At 42.9% G+C, this 21,735-nt stretch overlaps 1 protein-coding gene across 2 annotated transcripts in view; it reads left to right on the forward strand.

Moving 5' to 3' along the window:
• Window positions 1-21,735, forward strand: part of Pip5k1b (phosphatidylinositol-4-phosphate 5-kinase type 1 beta) — a 287,232-nt gene that overhangs the window by 206,211 nt on the left and 59,286 nt on the right. For both annotated transcript variants that reach the window (XM_059259518.1, XM_059259513.1), the window contains 5 exons: window positions 6,851-7,062; window positions 8,774-8,857; window positions 8,981-9,029; window positions 12,215-12,299; window positions 20,778-20,933. In XM_059259518.1, coding sequence (XP_059115501.1) covers window positions 6,851-7,062; window positions 8,774-8,857; window positions 8,981-9,029; window positions 12,215-12,299; window positions 20,778-20,933 — 586 coding nt within the window. The remainder of the gene's footprint in view (window positions 1-6,850; window positions 7,063-8,773; window positions 8,858-8,980; window positions 9,030-12,214; window positions 12,300-20,777; window positions 20,934-21,735) is intronic.

Raw genomic sequence — 21,735 nt, forward strand, 5'->3', positions numbered from 1 at the left:
ATGAGAAGGGCTTGGTTTTAAATGGTTCAAGTAAGCTACTGTGAAAATTTTTGCCCCAGTTTTTACCTGGTGCAAGTTTTCCTTTGTCTGGGACAGTGCTTGAGTGCTATTACCACGTTATATGAAAAGTACATGTTTCCATTCATAAAAAGCTGGTGCCCCCTTTTCCTGCCCTGCTACCTGTTCTCCCTCCCCACTAGCCTGTATGAATGATCTGTGTTCTCCCTGTCCCCATCAGTGTCTACTAATGGCTCTTCCTTGTTTAGCTTTGGTCATTCTATCGGTGTGTATGGAAGTCTCTTGTTGAAATGTCACCCTGAGTATGTACTCCAGGAAAGCAAGGACTGAGACCAGCAGAGAAACAATTGAAGGGTCCTGGAAAGAGAGCCAAAAGGGGAAATGAAAAAAATAGACAGTTCAGCTCAGTAGCTGATAATAGGCCTGTGGGTGCTGATGCAATGAAGCTTAAGGTTCTGGGATTCCTGGTGTGTGTTTCTCATAATGAGCATTTCCATGAGACTAAATTCTCAGAATGCTTCATCCAAAACCATTCTGTCGTCATCATCAGTACGTCCACATTGCAGTGATTATTGCTCTGATTTTCATGTCTGCATTAGACTCTAATTTCTGGAAGAGCAGAAACCAAGTGGCTTTAGCTCCCCACCCACAGCCTGCTGGGCAGCCCATTCAGTGGCACCTTCTGAGGAAGCCTAGGACGTAACAACAGCAAAGTTTTCGAGGTAGTGGGTCTTACCTAATCATTAAGGTAATAAAAACAGATTTTAGTCATAACCAACTCATGACTTGTCCTGAAAGGGAGCCAAAGTCAGCCATGTCAACTTTACACATTTGTTGGCTGTGTTGTATACAATATAACTAAAAGTGTATTGCTCATCTGAGCAGGGTGTGCAAATGGTCGTTAAGCTGCAGCTGTGTTGACTCCTCGTTCTCCTCGGTCATTGGTTTAGACGATGACCACTTCTCCCCTGTAAGACTGTCCACGCCTTACAGTTGTTCATGAGCCCTGGAAAGGGGCTGGTGTTTGTCCCAGTTTTTACCAGTTGCTGCAGGGGAGCTGCGGTGCATGGGGCTGATGGGAAAGAGTCTCCTGCTGACAGCAGGAGAAGGGACAGATGGTCAGTGTGGGATGGTGACAGGGTAACTGTTAAAAAAAAAAAAAGTACTATTCTGTGTTGCTCATTCCCAACTTTCTACCAAGCAAAAAGCCAGACACAGAATTCTCAGTATTTTGCAAAAATCAATTATCCCAAATTTGGAAGAAAAAAGATTCACTATATCTTCAATATAACCTACAGATACTAAAATAGTTTAAACCACTTAAAACACATAATATCTGCTATGAAGTCATCAAATATAGGTGCAATCCGTGATTCTGGACAGTGAAGACATATTTCCTAGGCTCAGCTCACCCACAGACTGCCTCAGTTAACACTGACTGTAGACGGACTTTGAATCAGGCAGTGCTGTGTCTCAGAGGCAGATTTGCTCTGTCCTTACAGCGACACTGAGAAGCCAGTGGCACCGGCTCCTTCTTGACAGATGGAGACTGAACAGGATCAAGCTTCCTGGGTCTGCTGAACTTACAGTGCCTTATATCCATGACCATGAGGCCAAGTCTATGGTCCTCCATCATCTCCCTTACGGGAGTATGATGGGGAGAGACGCTGAAATTAAAACTTAGGTCATAACCTAACTAGTTATCAAAGGATAGAAGACCACTATGCCTGCCCCTCAGGCTTTGTTGATGAGGTACTGTGGTAGGTTCTGGAGGAATCTGGAAAAGGCTTTGCCAAAATAGACAGTTTGGAACAAGACAATTGGATTTTCGCAGACTATTTCCAGGAGGGAGGACGGGAGTGAGGGGGGTAGTAGTAAGTGGTGGATCACAAGGAAAATAAGTAGTCCAGACATTTCATTCTTAAAGCTCAATGAAAAACATAATGAAGCCTGTTGACACTTGCCAACTCTTACAACATGTGTGATGAGGAAATCCTATGAACATTAAAACAAGACCTCTTTCTGAGATCTGAGACGGTTCCAGGGAACAGCTGGGGACTAGATCCATGACAGTGAATCCTGTGTGAGCAGCTGTTGAAAATTCTCATTAGTTACAGAAACTGCAGGGTTGTCATAGCACTAATTTTTATAACCCTCCCTTTCATTCAAATGGAAACAAACCAACAAACAAACAAACAATTCAACAGGAAGCGTCGAGCAGTAAAAGGAAACTGGGGGTTGGGAACCCTGCCAGGCCCGAGAACTAACTTCCTTGTCTGAATATGTCCTTCCACCTGGATATGTCCTGATTTCTGTTGTGGCCGTGGGTGCCATCGTCGTCGTCATCTTCATCGTATGTGTCGTTACTTGTGATTTTAAACAGCGTGTCACACAGAAATTTACGTGAGACTGAGGTGGGTTCGAGGTCAACCTGGTCTGTGTAGGCTCTTGTTTCAAAACAACCATCTATGTGGATGATGTATCTGTGTTGCTGGACACATAGACAGACATGTATACGTGTAAACTCTTGGGTGATAGATGATTGTTTCTAAAGCATAGAGCATAATTCTGTCACTTCAAGTTTTTAAGTGAAAAGAAAAACAAAAAGTTGCCCTTGTGCTGGTCAGTACTGCACAGTCCTGAGTTCTGAATGATGGTGGTGCTACAGCCTATAACTAGGCTAAGGATTTAATACTTAATCCATTCTGATTTACTAGTTAAAATTATATGTCTGTATTTTCTCTTTATTACATTATCAAAGAACACTCTGAGCTTTATTGAGGAAATTAAGTTACATAAAAAAGACAGCATTCAGCTCTAACTGGACTTGCACGCACACAAAATCTAGTGCTCTACTCGGAGCGACTGACTTAGCCAGCAATAACAGGCCGCTCGATCCATTTTTCTTCGAATCAGTTAATTCCAGGGATGCCTATTTGCATAAAATCTCCAGGATACTATTCTTAATTTACTTATCTTATTGGATTACTACAAATATTGTGTACCAGTTACTAAGCCCTTGTTTAGTGACTATATATAGACCAGCTAGAGAAATTACCCAAATGGCCTTGATGAATCTCCCCATCAGCTCCACATTGGGGGGTTGGTTCGTTGGGTCTTTGGACAAAGAACGACCAGTTGAGAGGAGCAGAGTGAGCACAAGCCAGCCTCCTGCTTGTTTCCATTGTGGATTCTGTCCCCTATTTCTGATCTGTGTTTCCATAGGTCCCATCACTAGCCAGCCCATCAGCGGCTGAGGCAGGGGCAAACTATCTAGCCAAACATCAAAATGCATTTCTCCTAAGCATCTCAAAGAAGAACGTGAAGCTTTATTTTTGAAAAGTTCTAACATACATAAAAGTAGGCAGAATGCTACAATTAATAGACATATGTTTTTACATGTATGTGTATGTATATATGTCCCACGTCCATTTTCAACTCAAAGCCAATCTCCCTCACTCTTTCTTCCTACACAATTTGAATCACATCCCAACCATCATATCCTTTTATTGATACATGTTTCAGTATGGTTCTCTTAATGTTGAGGACCCCTTTTTAAATTAAGGAAAACAAGGTCATGAATTTGAGAGAGTGCAAGGGATTTGGAGAAGGGGAGGGAAGAGAAGGGGACATGGTATAATTATATTTTAATTTCAAAAAATAAAATACCCAAGATATTACATCATCCATTTAAATTTATATTAAATTTTAAATATTATAGTAAAATAATAATTCTAGCCATCAAATAGGCAGTATCCAAATTTCTGATTATTTCTGAATCCTTTTTAATTTTACGTATTACACAATTCAGCCTCCATCTTACAGCCAGTCCCAAATGTTCTTGAGTGATTAAAGAGTCCATTCTTAACCAAGCCTGTGACAGGCTTCCCAAAGAGCGATGTCATGGGCTTCCCAGCCTGAAACCCAGCCTCATTTACAGCGAAACAGCCTCCCTTTTATCTGCCATTGAGTTGTGTGCACACTAAACAGCAAACGACAGTGTTTGTAATCAGCATCTTAGTTTTCCCTTTGAACGGAGTACAAAATGCCCATAACGTAAGTAGCTTTGAAAACACAGGGAACTTTCATGTTTGTTTTCCTGACTACACAGCACACAATCACAGCAAATGTTTTCAGTGCCGGAATTTTTGCACAGGCATCGTAATCATGAGTATCGAGTGCTTGTATTTAAGGCACAGGAGTGTCGTGTTAGAGATGCTTGGTTGCAGAATGTTTTTCTTTTTATTTGCGTGTAGACCCAGACTGATATGACCAAAGTGCATTCCTTCCCCTGCAGGAAGCACAGAGTAGGCAAGCCTTTGATGAGCCAACATCTGCTTTATGATATGAAAACTGCCCATATGACCTGGGCTCGAGCTTTGTAGCGGAGAGGGACACATAATGTGTTTGGATTTTCAGAGGGAATGCTTTGTTTATTCCCAACAGTTTGTAATATAGTTTTCATGGAATTACCATATGAGTTAGGATGTAAAAATCCCCTCTGAGTTTAGAAAAACTAAAGTCTGTAGAAAAAACAGCATGAACCAAAACATCAGGGCTTACATCTTCCAGGCACCCTTAGGGAGTAACTTAGGAATTTGAGTAGCAGGGAGGTGTCAAACAAGGAGACATGGACTGCAGCCATGAGAGAGAGCGAAGACCTTTGTGAAACTGAAGCCTTGCCACAAAGCAATGGCGGGTCGGAGGCTATGAGTGGGGATGTGACGTGACCTAGTCTGGCAAGGGGTCACTGAACCAATCCGAAAGGGAAGTTGGAATGGAATGATTAGAGAAGAGGAATGTTTTGATAACACCAGCTGCAGGGCTGGGCAGCTAATGAAAGGAAAGGGGTCCTTGGAGTCTAAAATTTACATTACAGTGATTTCAAATAAAAGAGGGAAGTGGGGGGAAAGAATTGCTTTGGGACAAAACAGAGTTTAGAGTTACAATATGGACTGCTTAGAAGCTTTGAAATACCCAGGGGCCACTGGGGATATACGACAATAGTTTAGGAATGAGAACAAGCCAAAGGCAACAATCCAGGAATTTCCTAGAGGAAGGCGGTCACTAAACTTGACCTCTGAGCTGCACATACGTGTATTCTAGTGCTCTACTCCGAGGGGCTGACTCAGCCAGGTCATCTTCGTCACGTGTCCCGCTGCTCTGCCGCCCCAACGTCTTTTCAAGACTGTTGATGTACTCCCCGGGACTTCCAGGGTGTGTTCCCTTCCTGTTCGTGACTTTCAGTGGTTCTTGAGAGAGAAGGAACCGCCACCCTTTCAAGCCTTGCCGCGTTCTAACCTGATTCCAGTTTTCTCAGCTCTGACAATGGCTGAGTTTGCGTGAGTCTAAGGTCATACACAGATCTCTGGAAATACAATGTCTCTGCCCCAGGCCTCTCAAATAATAAGATTCTACTCTCAATTATTGTCTGTCTCCACTCTAAAAAGATAACTTTAACATATCAAAAGATGAAGACCATTCACAAGGCTCTGTTTCATCCCTAATGCTATTTAAAAACAGTTGAAGGGTAAATTCTCTGGAATAACTGAAACTTGTTTACAGCCCATTACGTGTTCATCATTAACGGCAAAGAGGACTGAGACCCAGGGACCAGCATATTTCAAAGACTACACATGTCCCCCCTGACATTGCATCCACAAGTGTTCTCCCTCCCATCCAACCCCCTTTCAAATAGCATGACTATCTGCTCCAAAAACACTTAGGCTCAAGGAAAATGAGAGGCGTGAAGAATTCTGGGAGTTTGATCCTCTGTTGGCCAAGGACCAGTTCTGATGAAGAGCATTGCTACTGTCTTCCCCGTGGATCTGTTGCTAATCTGCTGTCTGTGACTGAATAGGTTCTCCTTTCCTGAGCAGCTTTTTGTAGAAAATGGCAGGTAATACAACAGTCCTGTGGTCCGGACAGCTCTCTCACACTAGTAGGAGGATGTTCATACAAGAAAAGATCTCATTTGAGGATGTGCCTCCTGAACGGGTGCTTCCTGTCTAAGGCTGGTCCAGGTGTGCAAGTCCCCCTGCACTCTAAAGACAGTCTGAGGGACAGTCGCCTAGACCTTGTGTCCTGTCCTTTCCCTCCTCAGTACTACTTCCTCTTTTGTCCGGCTACAGTCAACCATTTTTAATTCCTTCACCTCCCCACTGTCTACAGGGTGGATAATTAAGCATTAAGCCCTGTTATTTGTGGAGATCACATATATTAAAAAAGACCTGCTACGGGGAAATGATTGGCAGCTTGGAGAGACAGGCTTTGAAAAAGGTCATCACTAAACTCAAGATTCAGAGGTGGAGAATGGCTGAGTGCCCGCCGGGGCACACGCACTTGTGAGACTGGGTTGTGGTTTCTCTGTTCCTGTGCTGAGTAGGAGTGTGAATGCCGGAGTCCACCTCGTGGATCTGTCACTGATGTGCTGTCTGTGACTGCACAGGTTCTTTTCTCTTCTTCCTCCGTGGTTTTCGTCTGTGGAACAGACACAGCGGTAATACCTGCTCATACGGTGGTTGTGACGGTTGAATCCAAGAGGGGTACTTGGCACCTGATATGTGGAAAGCACTCAATAAATGCTATAAGTGAATCAGTTGTGGAAGGGGGAGCTGCTTCCTTTAGATTTGCATAAAATTTTCATTTTCCCACCACCATGGCAGTCCTTCCGGCTCGTTGTCTAATAATAACTGGGAAGGTTTTGTATTTGATGTTTTGCCTGTCTGCCTCTCAATGGACAAGTGTGAGGGTGGCGTGTCTGCTGACCCCACCCTCTTGGACTCACAGGCTATTTGAGTTGACTGACCTCCTGGGTCTTTTCCTTCCTCAGGTGCTGGAAAGCTTCAAGATCATGGACTACAGTCTTTTGCTGGGCATCCACATCTTGGACCATTCCCTTAAAGACAAAGAAGAGGAGCCCTTACCAAATGTGCCCGATGCAAAGCGGCCTGGGGTGCAGAAAGTCCTGTACTCCACAGCCATGGAATCCATCCAGGGTCCAGGCAAGTCTGCAGATGGAATCATTGCGGAGAATCCAGACACGTAAGTGCCGCCACACACCCGGCCTGGTTTCGGGTACCCCAGTCACTGGGAGGTTGCATGCAATCACCTCCCCTGAGGGATGGCACCCTGGGACTAGATGCCTGGTTGGCAGTAAATGGCTTAAACCAACTTTATTTCTCTTTGCCTCTAGTCAACTTAGATGAGTGGCAGTTTCTTAAGTTTCTATCAGTCTTCCACCCACATGGTTTCTGGTTTTAGATCGTTCCATTTTTTGTTTGTTTGTTTGTTTGTTTAATAATGACTGAAAGTGTTTTCTCCTCATTTACTACACATTCAAAACATCTACCAGAAGAAGGAAGAATGAACTCTGGATTTGAATGAGCAATGACTCCATGTTTATTCATGTTCATTTATTTACTTCAGTAAACACATGGTAGGAATGATACTGGCACTTCAGAGCTTTTTATCTGCATAAGGAGATTCTGTTGGTCTCACCTCTGCACCCTGGCAGATGTTGCCTCTCTCCTCAGCCAGATGTGTTAGCAACTGCGGGCTTCATTTGCATGTGTAAAGGGCGCATTTGACAATAGAAACCATTACAGCCACAGAAGATTGTTGAAATGGTTGACTCATCACATGTGAACTTGCTGAGCAAGGAGACAGGAAATCATTTCCTAAGGCCTTAATCACCTGCTTTCTAGGATTCTCGGGCAATGACTAAGCCAGATGCACATTTGTCTTTCATAAAGGAAACTAACGCGTGGTCAGCCTTTGTTCAAATCGGCGCTTGCAGCTCTGTCTAAATATTCAATAATCCACTGAACAAATTATTCTATAACCATATTGTGAAATACCACATGGCTATTAATCACATTGCCATTGCTGTGAGGAATGAGATTCCACATTAAGAGATGTAATGCTCAAGTTACAAGACCACTCAGTCCAATAATCTCTTCAGATTAATCTATATATACATACATACATACATACACACACCCTGCAAAAACATACCTCAGGAATTAATTTCACAAATTTTTTTCTATGTGCTACACTATGTTTTTTTTTGCAGGGGGAGGGGCTGATTGGTTAGGTTTTTTGAGATGGGATCTCTCTATTTATGGGCTCTGGCTATCTTGGAACTCACCGTGTAGACCAGGCTGGCCTTGAACACACAGAGATCCACTTGCCTCTGTCTTCCGAGTGCTGGGATTAAAGGTGTGCTCTACCACAACAGGCCTCTATGTATGTTTCAGTCTCACTGTAAACATGTGATTCTTTAGATCAGAGAAAATAATATTACTTTAGTGCAGGCTGACTTTGAACTTTCTATGTGGCCAAGAATGGCTTTGAACTCCTAATTCTCCTGCCTCTGCCTCTTGTATCTGCCACCACCCATGTGAGTTTATGCAGCGCTGGAGATCAAACCCAAGGCTTCAGGCATGCTTGACAGGCACTATTCTACACGCTAGTGTTGCCTTAAAAAAAAAAAAAAAACAATATTTTATACTGCTCTAAAAATCCTTCTTTGCTCATAATTTTTAAATAGAAGTGGTTCTGTAATTAGAGTCTTCCCATCCAACTCCTTAGATTTGACAGCTATGAAGTTATTATCCTTTAAGCTGATGAAAACTTGTGGCAATAGAGGAATCGGGAGTCTAGAATTCTTAGTGTTTTCAGTGTATGATTAGTAATGAGTTTTAGCTTTCTGTACTCATGTTATAAAATATTTTCCCCTTTGCTCTATCCACAGAATGGGAGGCATTCCAGCTAAAAGCCATAAGGGAGAAAAACTGCTTTTATTCATGGGCATTATTGATATTCTGCAATCATATAGGTGAGAGATTTGGGAAAGTGGTCTTATTGGAAAAGTAATCAACTTTATTTTTTTCTGAAAATTTACCAAACAAGAGCAGTTTTGCAGTCTCAGTGTTATTTTCCCCATCTGTTTACTTTTTAGGTTAATGAAGAAGTTAGAACATTCCTGGAAAGCTCTTGTTTATGATGGGGTGAGTGACCTGTGCTTTGTTAAACTGTAGACACTTCTTGTCCAACTGTGGCTGTCACCAGACCCAGAGGAGAGCAAAGGTCTTTGCATGCTCAGAATCTTAGGCTGGAAGAGTGGTTCTGAGAACAAGACCATGAATTTGAATAGCTGTTCAAATAAATGACTTCCAGCCCAAGAGCCAGGTACAGCCCTAGAAAATAAAACTGTGGTTGTTCCTTTGTGGGGTGCAAAGGTCCCCTTTGTGAGGTGATAAATAAGGTGGAGGGGGCCTTTTTGAAGACTCTGGGAAGATTGGGGGCCTTGAAATGAAGTTCCTAGAAGCCTTGGCTAAAGAAGATTTTGAGTCCTTGCTGTGATGTTGAACAGCCCTGGATGTGAACCAGTTCCCTACTTGACTGGCCACATGAGACAGCAAACCAGTTTTCTCGTCAGTAAGGGTCCAGTACCTGGCTTCTGTGAGTATGGTGTGGGATACTACATGTTAACGTGCAGCCCAATGTCTAACACGTGATAATGACATAGAAAGTGAAAATGTTGACATGGAATGTCTTCACACGTGCTATGAACTTTTAAAACATTTATTTTATTACTTTTAATTATGTGTATATGTATATGTCACCTGAGTGCCTGTGCCCATGGAGGTCAGAGGCATCCGATCTCCTAGAGCTGGAGTTACAGCACCTGCCTGGCATGGGTGCTGGAAACCCATCTTGGATCCTCTGCAAGAGCAGTATGTGCTCTTAATCCTTGAGCCGTCCCTTTAGTTCCTGTTATGAACATACATATATATATATATATATATATATATATATATATATATATATATATATATATACTGAGTGGCAGAAAATCGTAGGTGAAGAAAACAACAGCTAAAGAGGGCAAACTCCCTCCTCACTTCTCTCTAACACATACACACACTTGATGTTAAATCTGAAGCCTCTGTTGCTGGCAGAACTGAGCTTCTCACAGTTACTGACGGATGGTGACATGTCCACAGAGTCCATCAGTCAAAGACTTGATTGCTCATTTCCCTATAAGATCTGAGTGGATGCCTTCTTTTGAAAGAGAATAAATTATAGATGCTGTTCTCCTCCATTCTGAAAAGAATTTTCTAATTCTGTGGCAGATTGTTAATAACCTTTCAGCATGAAAGAACTACATTTTGTCCATGGGCTGATGACTGGCTTCCATCAGGATGGAAATTATAGGCTCACAGAGTTGTTTCTAAGAATCTGCCACAGACTTAGTCAGATCAGGGGTTCCTCTTATGGAAAAGTCAAGGTAGGTTAATTTTAGATCGTCCGGCTGAGGAAGATAGGAACCTCAGAGCCCCTTGAATGCAGAAGGTAAATCCTACTATCCCAAGGTCATTTGGTGTTTTCAGAGACACCTTTATTCTGTTACCAGATCAGGGGTCTAGTCTCATGTCTGTTGAAAACATGTCTTCTGATCTTTAGTTTGGTCATAAGAAAGATCTCTGTACTTGTTATATATTTGTGAACCCATAAGTAATAACCAAGACTTATTTTTGTTTGTTTACAAATGTGTTTCTTATCTAGATAGGTTTTTTTTTTCAGATCAAAAATAAAAACTATTTTTTAAACAGCCCTTTAAAGAGAAGGGCTGAGTGTCAGTCAGCCATGGATTCCCCTTGCTTCTTACCAATATTCCTAAGTCATGGTACCTGTTGTGAGAAACTGTCCACATAGACAGAAGCTGCCAGTACCATTGGAAGAGCACACGCCATGCCAGAAACAAATGTCAGCCGTATCTCCAGCTCCCCAAGGAAGCTCAGAGTCCCTAATGTGACTGAAGAGTTGTGCCCTTGTAACTGCCTATTTGCAGAATTACAGATGTTTCTAACTAGGCGTATGTAGATCTGTGGAACAGTGTGTTCATCGATAAAGGAGCTGAGGCCCTGTTCCCAGTATCACAGTCTGTTAAAATTAGACCTCACTCCTGATGCAGGTCACTTGACTTCTGGCTCAACACTCCTTGAACCCCACTGCAGAACCCTTCATAATGTCTACACTTGAACTTTTAGAAATAAAAAAGTTCTGTTGAGATCCAGAAACCTATATTCAAAATAGAGCATCTACCAGATGAACATAGAGAATCGGCTCCTTCATCCAGGCCGTTTTCTGATTATAATAAAATGACCTGTCAATCCTAAGGACTACTGCCAAACATGAGAGGAACCTGGCGTTTTAATTCAATCCAGTCCTGTGTGATCAGTAGCTAATTCAGTGTAACCTCAGGCAGTCTCGCCCCGTTACCTAGTGATGAAACCCCCTAATTTAAATGTCACTCTTGTGCTAGGGGTGCTGTCTCTTTCTGTTCTTTACAATGTGGCTGAGAACTGCCCATTGCAGAGTTGCAGATGTTCCTAGCTAAAAACACAGAAGGCTCATATAAGTGGTGTATTCACTACCAATGCCACCCTTCATTCCAGATGGTGCTTGGATTGCTAGTTGTGTGTTAGAAACACACACACACACACACACACACACACACACAGTCCCCCCAGGCCCTGGTGATGTTGTGACAGGACAGAAAATTTTCATTTTTGGAGCAGAGTTGTTTGGCTGTCTCCCCTGTCCCTTCATGCTCCATTTTGTCCTGAATGTTAATATTCTGACCCGCCCCTTGAAGTCCCGCCCCTTGGGGCTGCCCTGCATCCTGACGCAAAAGCCTCATTTTAAGGAAAAAACTCCACTCCCCTTTCCTGGCTCTCTTCTGCTTTTCCTCCCATGAGGTGTGCACCCCCGAACCCCTCTCTCTCTTCCTCTCTCTCCTTTCTGTCAATCTTTCTAATCAACTCTTTCCACGCAGATGCAGCATCTGGGTTGTGAATTACTGGCTGCCGCCACCGCCATGCCCTCATGGCGTGCATCTGCCCAGCCCATCACTGCATCTGCCCAGCATGCCAGCAAGTTTTCCCCCACTCATGGGCCCTGGCCCAGCCAGCCTGGGGTCCCCCACATGCAAATTCATAACACTGAGTACATAGAATCTCTGTGATGACTAAGTCTTACTGGCTACCCCTAGCCCTAGCCTTCTGATGCTTTTAATTCTTTGCCATGTTTTAGTTCAGACCTTGACTAACAGAGCCTTTTTTCCAATGTGAGATGACTTCTAAAAGGCAAACCTGTCATCTTTCTTTCTTTTTTATTTTTTTTCCAGGACACTGTTTCAGTTCATAGACCAAGTTTTTATGCAGATAGATTTTTAAAGTTCATGAATTCCAGAGTTTTCAAGAAAATTCAAGGTAAGAGTCTTAAGGAAGTTTCTTGGTTGTAGCACTTTTTACTGACATTGTAGCGTGAATTCTAATTGGTCTTAATAAAAAACCCGGAGTCAGATATCGGGGTAAATGGTGAAAGATCAGAGAAATAAAGGAGCCAGCCACTTCTTACTTCTACCAAATCCTCAGACCAAAAGGGGCTGAGCTCCTGTCTCCCCTCAACTTATCACTTCCTCTCTCCTCCCAGCCCAGCCATATCACTTCCTGTCTGTTGTCTATACAGACCTACAGACCTCTATGGTTAGCTAATGGCTAGCTCCACCCTCTGATCTTCTGGCAAGCCTTATTTCTTAGAGCACAAACAAAATATCACCACATGATGTCACCATATATGTGTGGAAAGTTTTTGTTGGAAGAGTTGGATGTTTTTACTGCAGTGGTAATAATGACTAATTATGGTTAAATATCATGATTTAATGATGCCATAATCATTAGCCTATTTTATGTTAAAAAGAAAAAGTACAGGCTCGGGTGTGGGAGATGCTCAATCAGTAAAGTGATACGAAAGCACAAGGACCCACGTTCAGACCCTTAGCACCCCTGTAAGAAGCAGAACACAGAGTCAGCGGTGATGGTACACACCTTTAATCCCAGCACTTAGGAGGCAGAGGCAGGTGGATCTCTGTGAGTTCAAGGCTAGCCTGGGCTACAGAGCAAGTTCCAGGATAGCCAGGGCTACACAGAGGAACAAAACAGAACCCAAAAAAAAAGCAGAACACAATATAATCTCTGTACTAGTGAGACATAAGCAAGTAAATTGCTGGGCTTGCTGGCCAGTCCATAAGCTCCATGTTCAATGGGAGACCCTTTCTCAAAACAATAGATAAGTAAGGGAGAATGATTGAGGAAGACACTCAGCACCTACCTTTTGGCCTCCACATGCATGCATGCACGAACACACACACACACACACACACACAATGTACAGTTAGTTGTTGAAATATAGATTAATTTGTATGTAGCCATTGGCACCAATAATTTAAAGAAGAATTCAGAGAAAGGAGAAAAATACGTAGTGACGAATGAAAGCACACATACCATCAGCACAGAGCAAACACCTGTAATCCTAGCACTTGAGAAGCTGAGACAGGAGGCCTGGGAGCTCCCAAGCCCGACTGGGGAGTGCAGTGCAGAGATCCGCTCTCAAAAAGAGAAAAATAAAACACACACATTCCGCAGATGGTGGGAAACTGCAAAGGCAGGACTGGAGGTCAAATCTGTAGATTAAATATTCCTACATCAGCTGGGCAGTGGTGGCGCATGCCTTTAATTCCAGCACTCAGGAGGCAGAAGCAGGCGGATCTCTGTGAGTTCGAGGCCAGCCTGGGCTACAGAGTGAGTTCCAGGAAAGGCGCAAAGCTACACAGAGAAACCCTGTCTTGAAAAACCAAAAAAAAAAAAAAATTCCTACATCAAAAATTAAGAAAGGCCCTGTAGATTTAGCTCAGCGGTGGTGCTTGCCCGGCATGCACAAGGTCCCCAGGTTGACCCCAGCTCTGCAGAAAACAAAAGGGAGACAGTTCTCAAATCAGAATCCTGCCTTCAAACCATGAGTAATTAAATAAATAGAACAACTAAGGCCAAAGATAATAATGATTGTTTTAAATCAAGGTGAAATATGGCATCTTATTTATCTTTATACTTACAGGAAATTTACTATGTGCATACTGTTAGTGTTCAAACTGTGTGGAAAGTGGAGAATAAGCATATTGTACACATATTGTTACTTTATCATTTACTTATGCTGTGGTCCGACTTTATAACTCAAATCATAATAAATTAGTAACCCCAAAACCATTAGTCATTGTAGATTTTTCTTACAATATTTACCACAGTTTGGAAATGCAATGAAACTCTGGTAATTACTTGAAAGCCAATAAAATTCAGGAGGAAGCTGCCCAGAGCTGCCTAGTACTCAGATGATGATGTATTTCCTCCCAATTTTTATTTTTTGTCCACTTTCATAAAGCTAGTGTCCAACAAAGTGCAGGACTGCTGTGTGCAAGCTCCAGGTTTGATTTGGCATCACACACACAAAAAGAGCAGCATAATGCTGAATCCCCTTGGGCTTCTACCCTCCGATGTTTGCATATCATTATAACATAAGTAGTTTCTCAAAGCCTTGAATATTCTAAACATCATTTAAAAGCGAAACACAGCATGAAAATTATAGGGGTGTACCATAATCTGCTAACCATTCTTTTAGTGTTGGGCATTCACATCCTTTCTCTTTTTCCTGTTTCTGGCTAATATTTTTATGAGCATAGTTTCAAATAAATGCTGTGTCTAAATTAGGATTGTTTACTTGGGATAGAGTTCAAGATGTGGAAGTAGGGTATTAACTATACATAACTGTGGAGAGGCCAGTTGTAGCCCTCAGCCTGCATTAGGCTTTTTAAATTATGCCATCCTTACAAGTAGAAAAATGTCACCTGGTTGTTTTATTTTGTGTTTTTCAAGTACTGGTTAGGTTCAAGCATTTCTCATAGTTTTTCAGTCATTTATAATTCCTTTGAGAATTAGGCTATGTAATATTTGACCATTTATGTTAGGTATTTATTATTTTTCTAGATGATTTAAATGAATTATATCTATATAAACCTTCATCTTTTATTCTAAGACCAGCTTTTATGCACAATGGATGATCATCAGTGGCATCTTAAAAATTATTGTCAAATTGAGACCTACTATAAATTAGTATTTTCTGCCCAAGGTTTTCCTGACCGTAAAGTAGTGTTTATTCAGATTGCAAGTCTCTGTATTCAGGCTTGTAATTCATATTTTCAAAGGTTTTCTACCTCTCTTCCCCTTGAAGTTTTCTTTGAAGTGCTTTATAAAATTTAAAAAGGACATGGCCCTTTATTGCTTCACACACACACACACACACACACACACACACACACACACACACACACACAATTCTGGAAGAGGGAGGCTCCTCCTGCGGCCTCTTCACCTTAGTAGCTATTTTTTTCCCTTAAAGTAGTAACATATAAACTGATGCCATAATCAGTGGCATCTTTGGTTCCAAAAAGTACAACATGTGTTACAGACTTTCCCAGTCTCTGACTTATCATGCTTTTAATGCAATAAGTCTTACTTATTTTTTAAAGACTAATTTGTTTCTATTTTATGTGTGTGCGTGTTTGCCTGCATGTATACATGTGCACCATGTGCGTGCAGTTCCCACAGCAGCCAGAAGAGGGAGTCAGAATTCCTAGAAGTGGAGTTACCAGTGGTTGTGAGCCATCTTGTAGGAACTGAGAACCAAACCTGGGTCCTCTGCAAAATCAGCAAATGCTCTTGACCACTGAGCTCTCTCTCCAGGCCCAAGACTTCCTTCTTAAGTAGTCAGTCTGTTAACTTTCTCTCACTTTTTTGTTTTTTAATAACTGTATTTGCTAAGATATACGTTGCATATTACAAAATGCACCTCTTCAAAGTGCTCAATTTCTTTCTTTCTTCCTCGCCCTCCTCCCGCCAGTGCACTTGGTGTGGTGTAAAAATGGACCACCTCCTGAGGTCTTTGCTTTTAATAGTTGCACAATTTCAACTCTCATGTTTAGGTCTATGATTCCTTTTTTTTTTTTTTTAATTTATACATAGTATAAGGTAAGGTTCATCTTTTATGTGTATTTCCCCTCACTGTTGAAAAGCCTGTTTTTCCGTACCAGTGAATTACTCTGGTACCCATGTTGGGAATCAATTAACCACAGATGGAAGGGTTTATTTCTGAGCTCTCATTCCGTCTTGTTGATCTGTATACCTACCCTTATCCCAGTCCCACTCACTGTACTTCAGCTGTTAGTTTTGCATTCAAGAATCATGAGTCATTCGTTCTTCCTCAGATCGTCCATGCTGATCTGGGCCCTTAGTATGTCTACATATGAACTTTAATAACCATGACTTTAATAATCATCTTGTCAGCTTGTGTTTTCAAAAGGAAAACAGCATTTTGGTTTTTCTTGATTATGTGGACCAGTCTGCCATCCTCACAATATGGTGTCTTCCATTCTGTGGACATGGACTGGCCTTTTACTTGGGACTTCATTCATTCCTTTCAACAACAGTTGGTTTGGGGTTTTGTTCTTCATTTGTTTGTTTTTCTCTTTGTGTTTTGATATTGGACATTGAACCCAGGGCATCATCACACATGTGATGTGCTCTACTACTGAGCTACATCTCCAGACCCAAGCATTTCGTTTCCATTTTTAAATTGATTTTGTTTTAGTGTGCACATGTGTTTATGCATGGTGTATATGTGTGTGCACACGCGTATGCAGGTGTTTATGAGAGACTGGAGGCCAGAAGCGGGCATCATGTGTCTTCCTCTATTGTTCTCCACCTTTTCATATACATATACATATAATATACATACATATACTATATATGTGTATATATATGCATATATGTGTATGTATATATGTATATATGTATATGTGTATGTATATATGTATGTGTGTGTGTGTGTATATATATGTGTGTGTGTGTGTGTGTGTGTGTGTGTGTGTGTGTGTCTTTCACTGAACCCGGAATCACCAGCAGGCTATGAGTGCCAGGGATCTGAACGTAGGGCTTCATACTTGAGTAATCAACTTAAGCTACATCCCTTACCCTACTTCCTGCAAATCTTTGAAATTCTTTTACCGGTCCATGGGGTACTTTTTTGATGTATGAAGTGAGTTGGGATCTAACTTGGTTTTTCCCAAGTACTTAACAACATACTCAGAGCAGTGTGATGAAAGTTGCTTCTGCTCATGCACAGTGAGTACCTCACCGTGGTTGCCTGTTGCCTAGCAGCAGTGTTGTGTTCAAAGTTCTGTCATGGTAGAAAAAGTGATTTCCTCCTCTGACATTCAGTGAGCTAATGGACTCCAGGTCTGGCTTGCTTATCTTATAAATTTCACTTACTTTATTTGATTCCTTTATGGGACGTGAGCTCACTCTGCAGCCCCATCACCTAGGGCAGGAAGGGAGTGCACCTGCTGTGTGCATCAGGGAAGGGATGCAGGATGCCACACATGGTTGCTGGGTCTTCTTAATGTCTTCAGCAGGTCCCTCTAGAGAGTCCCTTCACACCAGGGTAGTTTTATCCATCCATCCTTGACCAGCACCATGCCAACGCCTTCAGTTACTTCTCATGTAACTGAAAACGACCCCTCAGTGCTGTGGCCTCTGCCTCTCCTGGAGTGCCTTTCTCCTCCTGAGTGCTCTGCACACATGCAGCTGTCTCGTTTCCTTGTTTCTCATGACTCTTCAGCGCTCTGCAGTTAGAGGCGGAAAGCGGAGACAGGGGAATGAGGTCCCTGGGAGCTTTCGGGCCAGCTTGCCTGGCGTACTACATGGTAGCAAATAAGAGATCCTGTCTCTTGGGCCAGCAGTGGTGGCGCACGCCTTTAGTCCCAGCACTCGGGAGGCAGAGGCAGGAGGATCTCTGTGAATCTGAGGCCAGCCTGGTCTACAGAGTGAGTTCCAGGACAGGCTCCAAAGCTACACAGAGAAACCCTGTCTCGAAAAACAAACAAAAAAAGAAAAAGAAAAAAGAGAGAGACCCTGTCTCTGTCAAAGTGGAAGGCAAGGACTGACCCTTGGGGTTGTCCTCTGACCTCCCCATGCATGCCATGACACACGCACACCTGCACACACATACACACACCAAGATTTGTTAAGTATGTTAACATAAATCAATTAAGAATTTTTGAGCATAAAAATAATTATGATGATAGTTATGGATCCTAAAACAGTGAGAAAGGTGGCATTTTTTTACTGCTTTGAAATTCTGAGTAACTGTCTTAGTTGAGACTAGTTGAAGTCTTGCATCCGCTTCTAAACTCGGCGCGTGCTGACAGCACAGGTCATTCAACCTCTCCTGAGCTCATCATGCCTTCATACTCTTACAGCAATAGTTCAACCTGGAAGCTCATATGAGGGGTCCAGGACCCCTCACAGTCCCCGAACTACGGCTCATATACTCTGGCTTAGACATCAAAAAAAGGCATTACTTTGAAATCTAAAGATACTACAGCGAAGGGCAGGAATGTGTCACTGTTCATAAAAGATTAGCAAAAGCAGAGGGCGTGTGACAGCAGACACCAGTGGTGGACCATCTGTGAAAGCGAGTCAGTGCTTAGCAGAACACGGCGTGAGGGAAAACCAGCTTCTTTGGTCCTCTTACCCATCATTCAAATCAATTGTGAGCAACCAAGAGGAATGGCAATATCAGTTGTTTGAACGTCCAAAAGATCACCCAGACACACACACATACACCCCTTAATCATAAAATGAAATGCTAACAAGCTAGAAAATCAACTGTCAATTAAACAAGTAAAGACAACAAGAAAGGCCCCTGGGCTTCACTCTCTAGCCCCGTGACCTAGAGCAAGCCTATTTTTCTGCCCTCCATTTCTAGGCCTGTAAAAGGGCCAGACTCCCTTAGACATCTTGACAATTTGAGATGCTCAATGTGAGTGTTGGCCTCCAGACTAAAGCCCTAGTCTGCAAACATTATTTATCATGGTGATGGTATTAATATAAAACTCTGGGGGAAGCTAAGTCTTTCCTGTCCTGGAAGCAGGAAGATTCCCCCCCCCCCCCGTTCCTCCCTCATTTGTGATCCCCAAAGTCATTCTCCAACTGATCTCTTGAAACCTGTTCACAGAAAGGGCAGATGAGCCATGTAATCCAAACTCAGGAGAGTCTCAAAGCTGAACAGGGTGCCCAATCCAGTTGCTGTTGGCTCACCCCTTTAAGCAAACCTCCAAAAGACTCTTGCCAACATCAAGTTCAGGAGAAGCATAAACAGGTCTCAGCTTCCCTCCCTCCCTCCCTCCAACTTCCTCCAGTGAAATTCTCTAGCCGTCGTCAGCCAAGAAGAGTTACTGTGGGAAAGCATGATCTAAGTGGTGCAGATCAGACCACAGTTTAAGCAGCACCAGCCAGGGTGTCCCCCGTGGAACCGCAGGCTTCAGTAAGCATCTTCCCTGGCCTGGGTTCCCACCATGCTTCTGAGGATAGAGAATGCCATCTGGGTAGAAATGGGAGTGAATTATACATCTGACAAGAACGAAGAGAGAGAAATTTCAGTGGGAAAATCACAAAGAAAGAGGCAACCAGAAGTAACTTGGCTAAATTGGGCACCATGTGTGTATGATTAAGCCCTGGTCCGTTTAGAAAGTCCCGGTCCCCAGTTAATAAAGCTGGGGTCGTGAGAACCCTCCACACTTCACCATCTGCTCTTTCCAGCTCTCCCAGCCGCCTCCCAGCTTAAGAAAAACAAGGAGGAAGGGCAATTCTTTAATAAATAAATACATAAATTTTGCCTCAGCTAAGACTATTTCAAAATCCAAAGAAAGTCCAACTCAAATGTATTTTAGAATACTTTTCTTTAAATCAAGCCATTTTGGACAAATAATATAGCCAAAAACACAGATATTTTAATCTCCCCTTGTCTTTCTATACTCAAATTATTTCTAAAATATTAATAAGAAATAGGGTATTAAATTTAGAAATTTGAATCTGATTTTGTAAGTTTTATTTATTATTTTAGTTCTGGGGTTGTTTTTAAACAGGATCTCACTGTGTAACTCAGGCCAGCCTCCAACCCCTCCTGCCTCGGCCTCAGTGCCGGGACTGCCACTGTACCTGGCTTTCCAGCAGGACACGCCCCACCGTGCCTGGCTTTCCAATAGGACACGCCCCACTGTACCTGGCTTTCCAGCAGGACACGCCCCACCGTGCCTGGCCTTCCAGTAGGACACGCCCCACTGTACCTGGCTTTCCAATAGGACACTCCCCACTGTACCTGGCTTTCCAATAGGACACGCCCCACTGTGCCTGGCCTTCCAGTAGGACACGCCCCACTGTACCTGGCTTTCCAATAGGACACTCCCCACTGTACCTGGCTTTCCAATAGGACACGCCCCACTGTGCCTGGCCTTCCAGCAGGACACGCCCCACTGTACCTGGCTTTCCAATAGGACACGCCCCACTGTGCCTGGCCTTCCAGTAGGACACGCCCCACTGTGCCTGGCCTTCCAGTAGGACACGCCCCACTGTGCCTGGCTTTCCAGCAGGACACGCCCCACCGTGCCTGGCTTTACAATAGGACACGCCCCACCTTGCCTGGCTTTCCAATAGGACACGCAACACTGTACCTGGCTTTGCAGTAGGACACGCCCCACTGTGCAGGGCCTTCCAGTAGGACACGCCCCACTGTGCCTGGCTTTCCAGTAGGACACGCCCCACCGTGCCTGGCTTTCCAATAGGACACGCCCCACTGTGCCTGGCTTTCCAGTAGGACACGCCCCACTGTGCCGGGCCTTCCAGCAGGACACGCCCCACCGTACCTGGCTTTACAATAGGACACGCCCCACTGTGCAGGGCCTTCCAGCAGGACACGCCCCACCGTACCTGGCTTTACAATTTCTCTTCCTTGCTGTCCAGCTCTGAAGGCCTCACCTTCCAAGAAACGGTGCAACTCCATTGCCGCATTGAAGGCAACCTCCCAGGAGATCGTGTCCTCTGTCAGCCAGGAATGGAAGGATGAGAAGCGAGATTTGTTAACGGAAGGGCAGAGTTTCAGCAGCCTGGATGAAGAAGGTAAATGCTCCCAACTTTCTAAAGCAGAAAAACTCTAGTAAATTCTATGAATAATGTAAAGTCACAGCAGAAAAATTAGAGAATGCATGCTCCAAGAGATAGCCCACTAGTAAAATTTTATAGGCTGTATAGAATACAACAAATTTATATAAATATAAAATGCCATATAAACAATGCATGATATGTGATTTATTATAAGAAAAATAGTAAATATTAAGATATTTAAAGAAAACACCTATAATCTAACTACTTCATGATAACAAATGCTAACATGTTGGTATTTGTTTTCCTAAATTTTATTCTGTGTGTGCAGTATAGGCGTGTACATGCATATACACCTATGTGCACACATATGTAAGTGATATAATAAGCTTTTCAGTTTATTTAGAGCTGTTTCAGTGAATAAGTGTTAGAATTTCCTTCTTTAGTATGAATGTAGATTTATTCCTTGGATAAACAGAGAGAGGTTGATGTGAGCTTTTTGTACCTTTTTTAAGAACTGTGTGTTCTGGCTGTTAGATGCTCCTCTGTATACCCCCTGTCTCTTTCTTCCTCTATTGCTCACTGCCTAGGACTGCTGATACAGTGATGAACGGAAATGGGGACTCTAGGTAGCCTTGCCTTGTCCTGGTTTTAAACACAATGTTCTAATGGTTCTCTGTTTAAAATGAAACTTGTCCTATTTCATACCAGTTGCCAGACCAAGGAACTTCTTCTTCTTGCTTTTAATTTACCAAAAAGTTTTTAACCAAACAAGAGTACCGAATTTTATTAAATAATTTTTCTCTGTCTACTGAGTTGA

This window comes from Peromyscus eremicus, chromosome 1 (assembly GCF_949786415.1).
Source record: "Peromyscus eremicus chromosome 1, PerEre_H2_v1, whole genome shotgun sequence".
Classification (NCBI taxonomy): Eukaryota; Metazoa; Chordata; class Mammalia; order Rodentia; family Cricetidae; genus Peromyscus; species Peromyscus eremicus.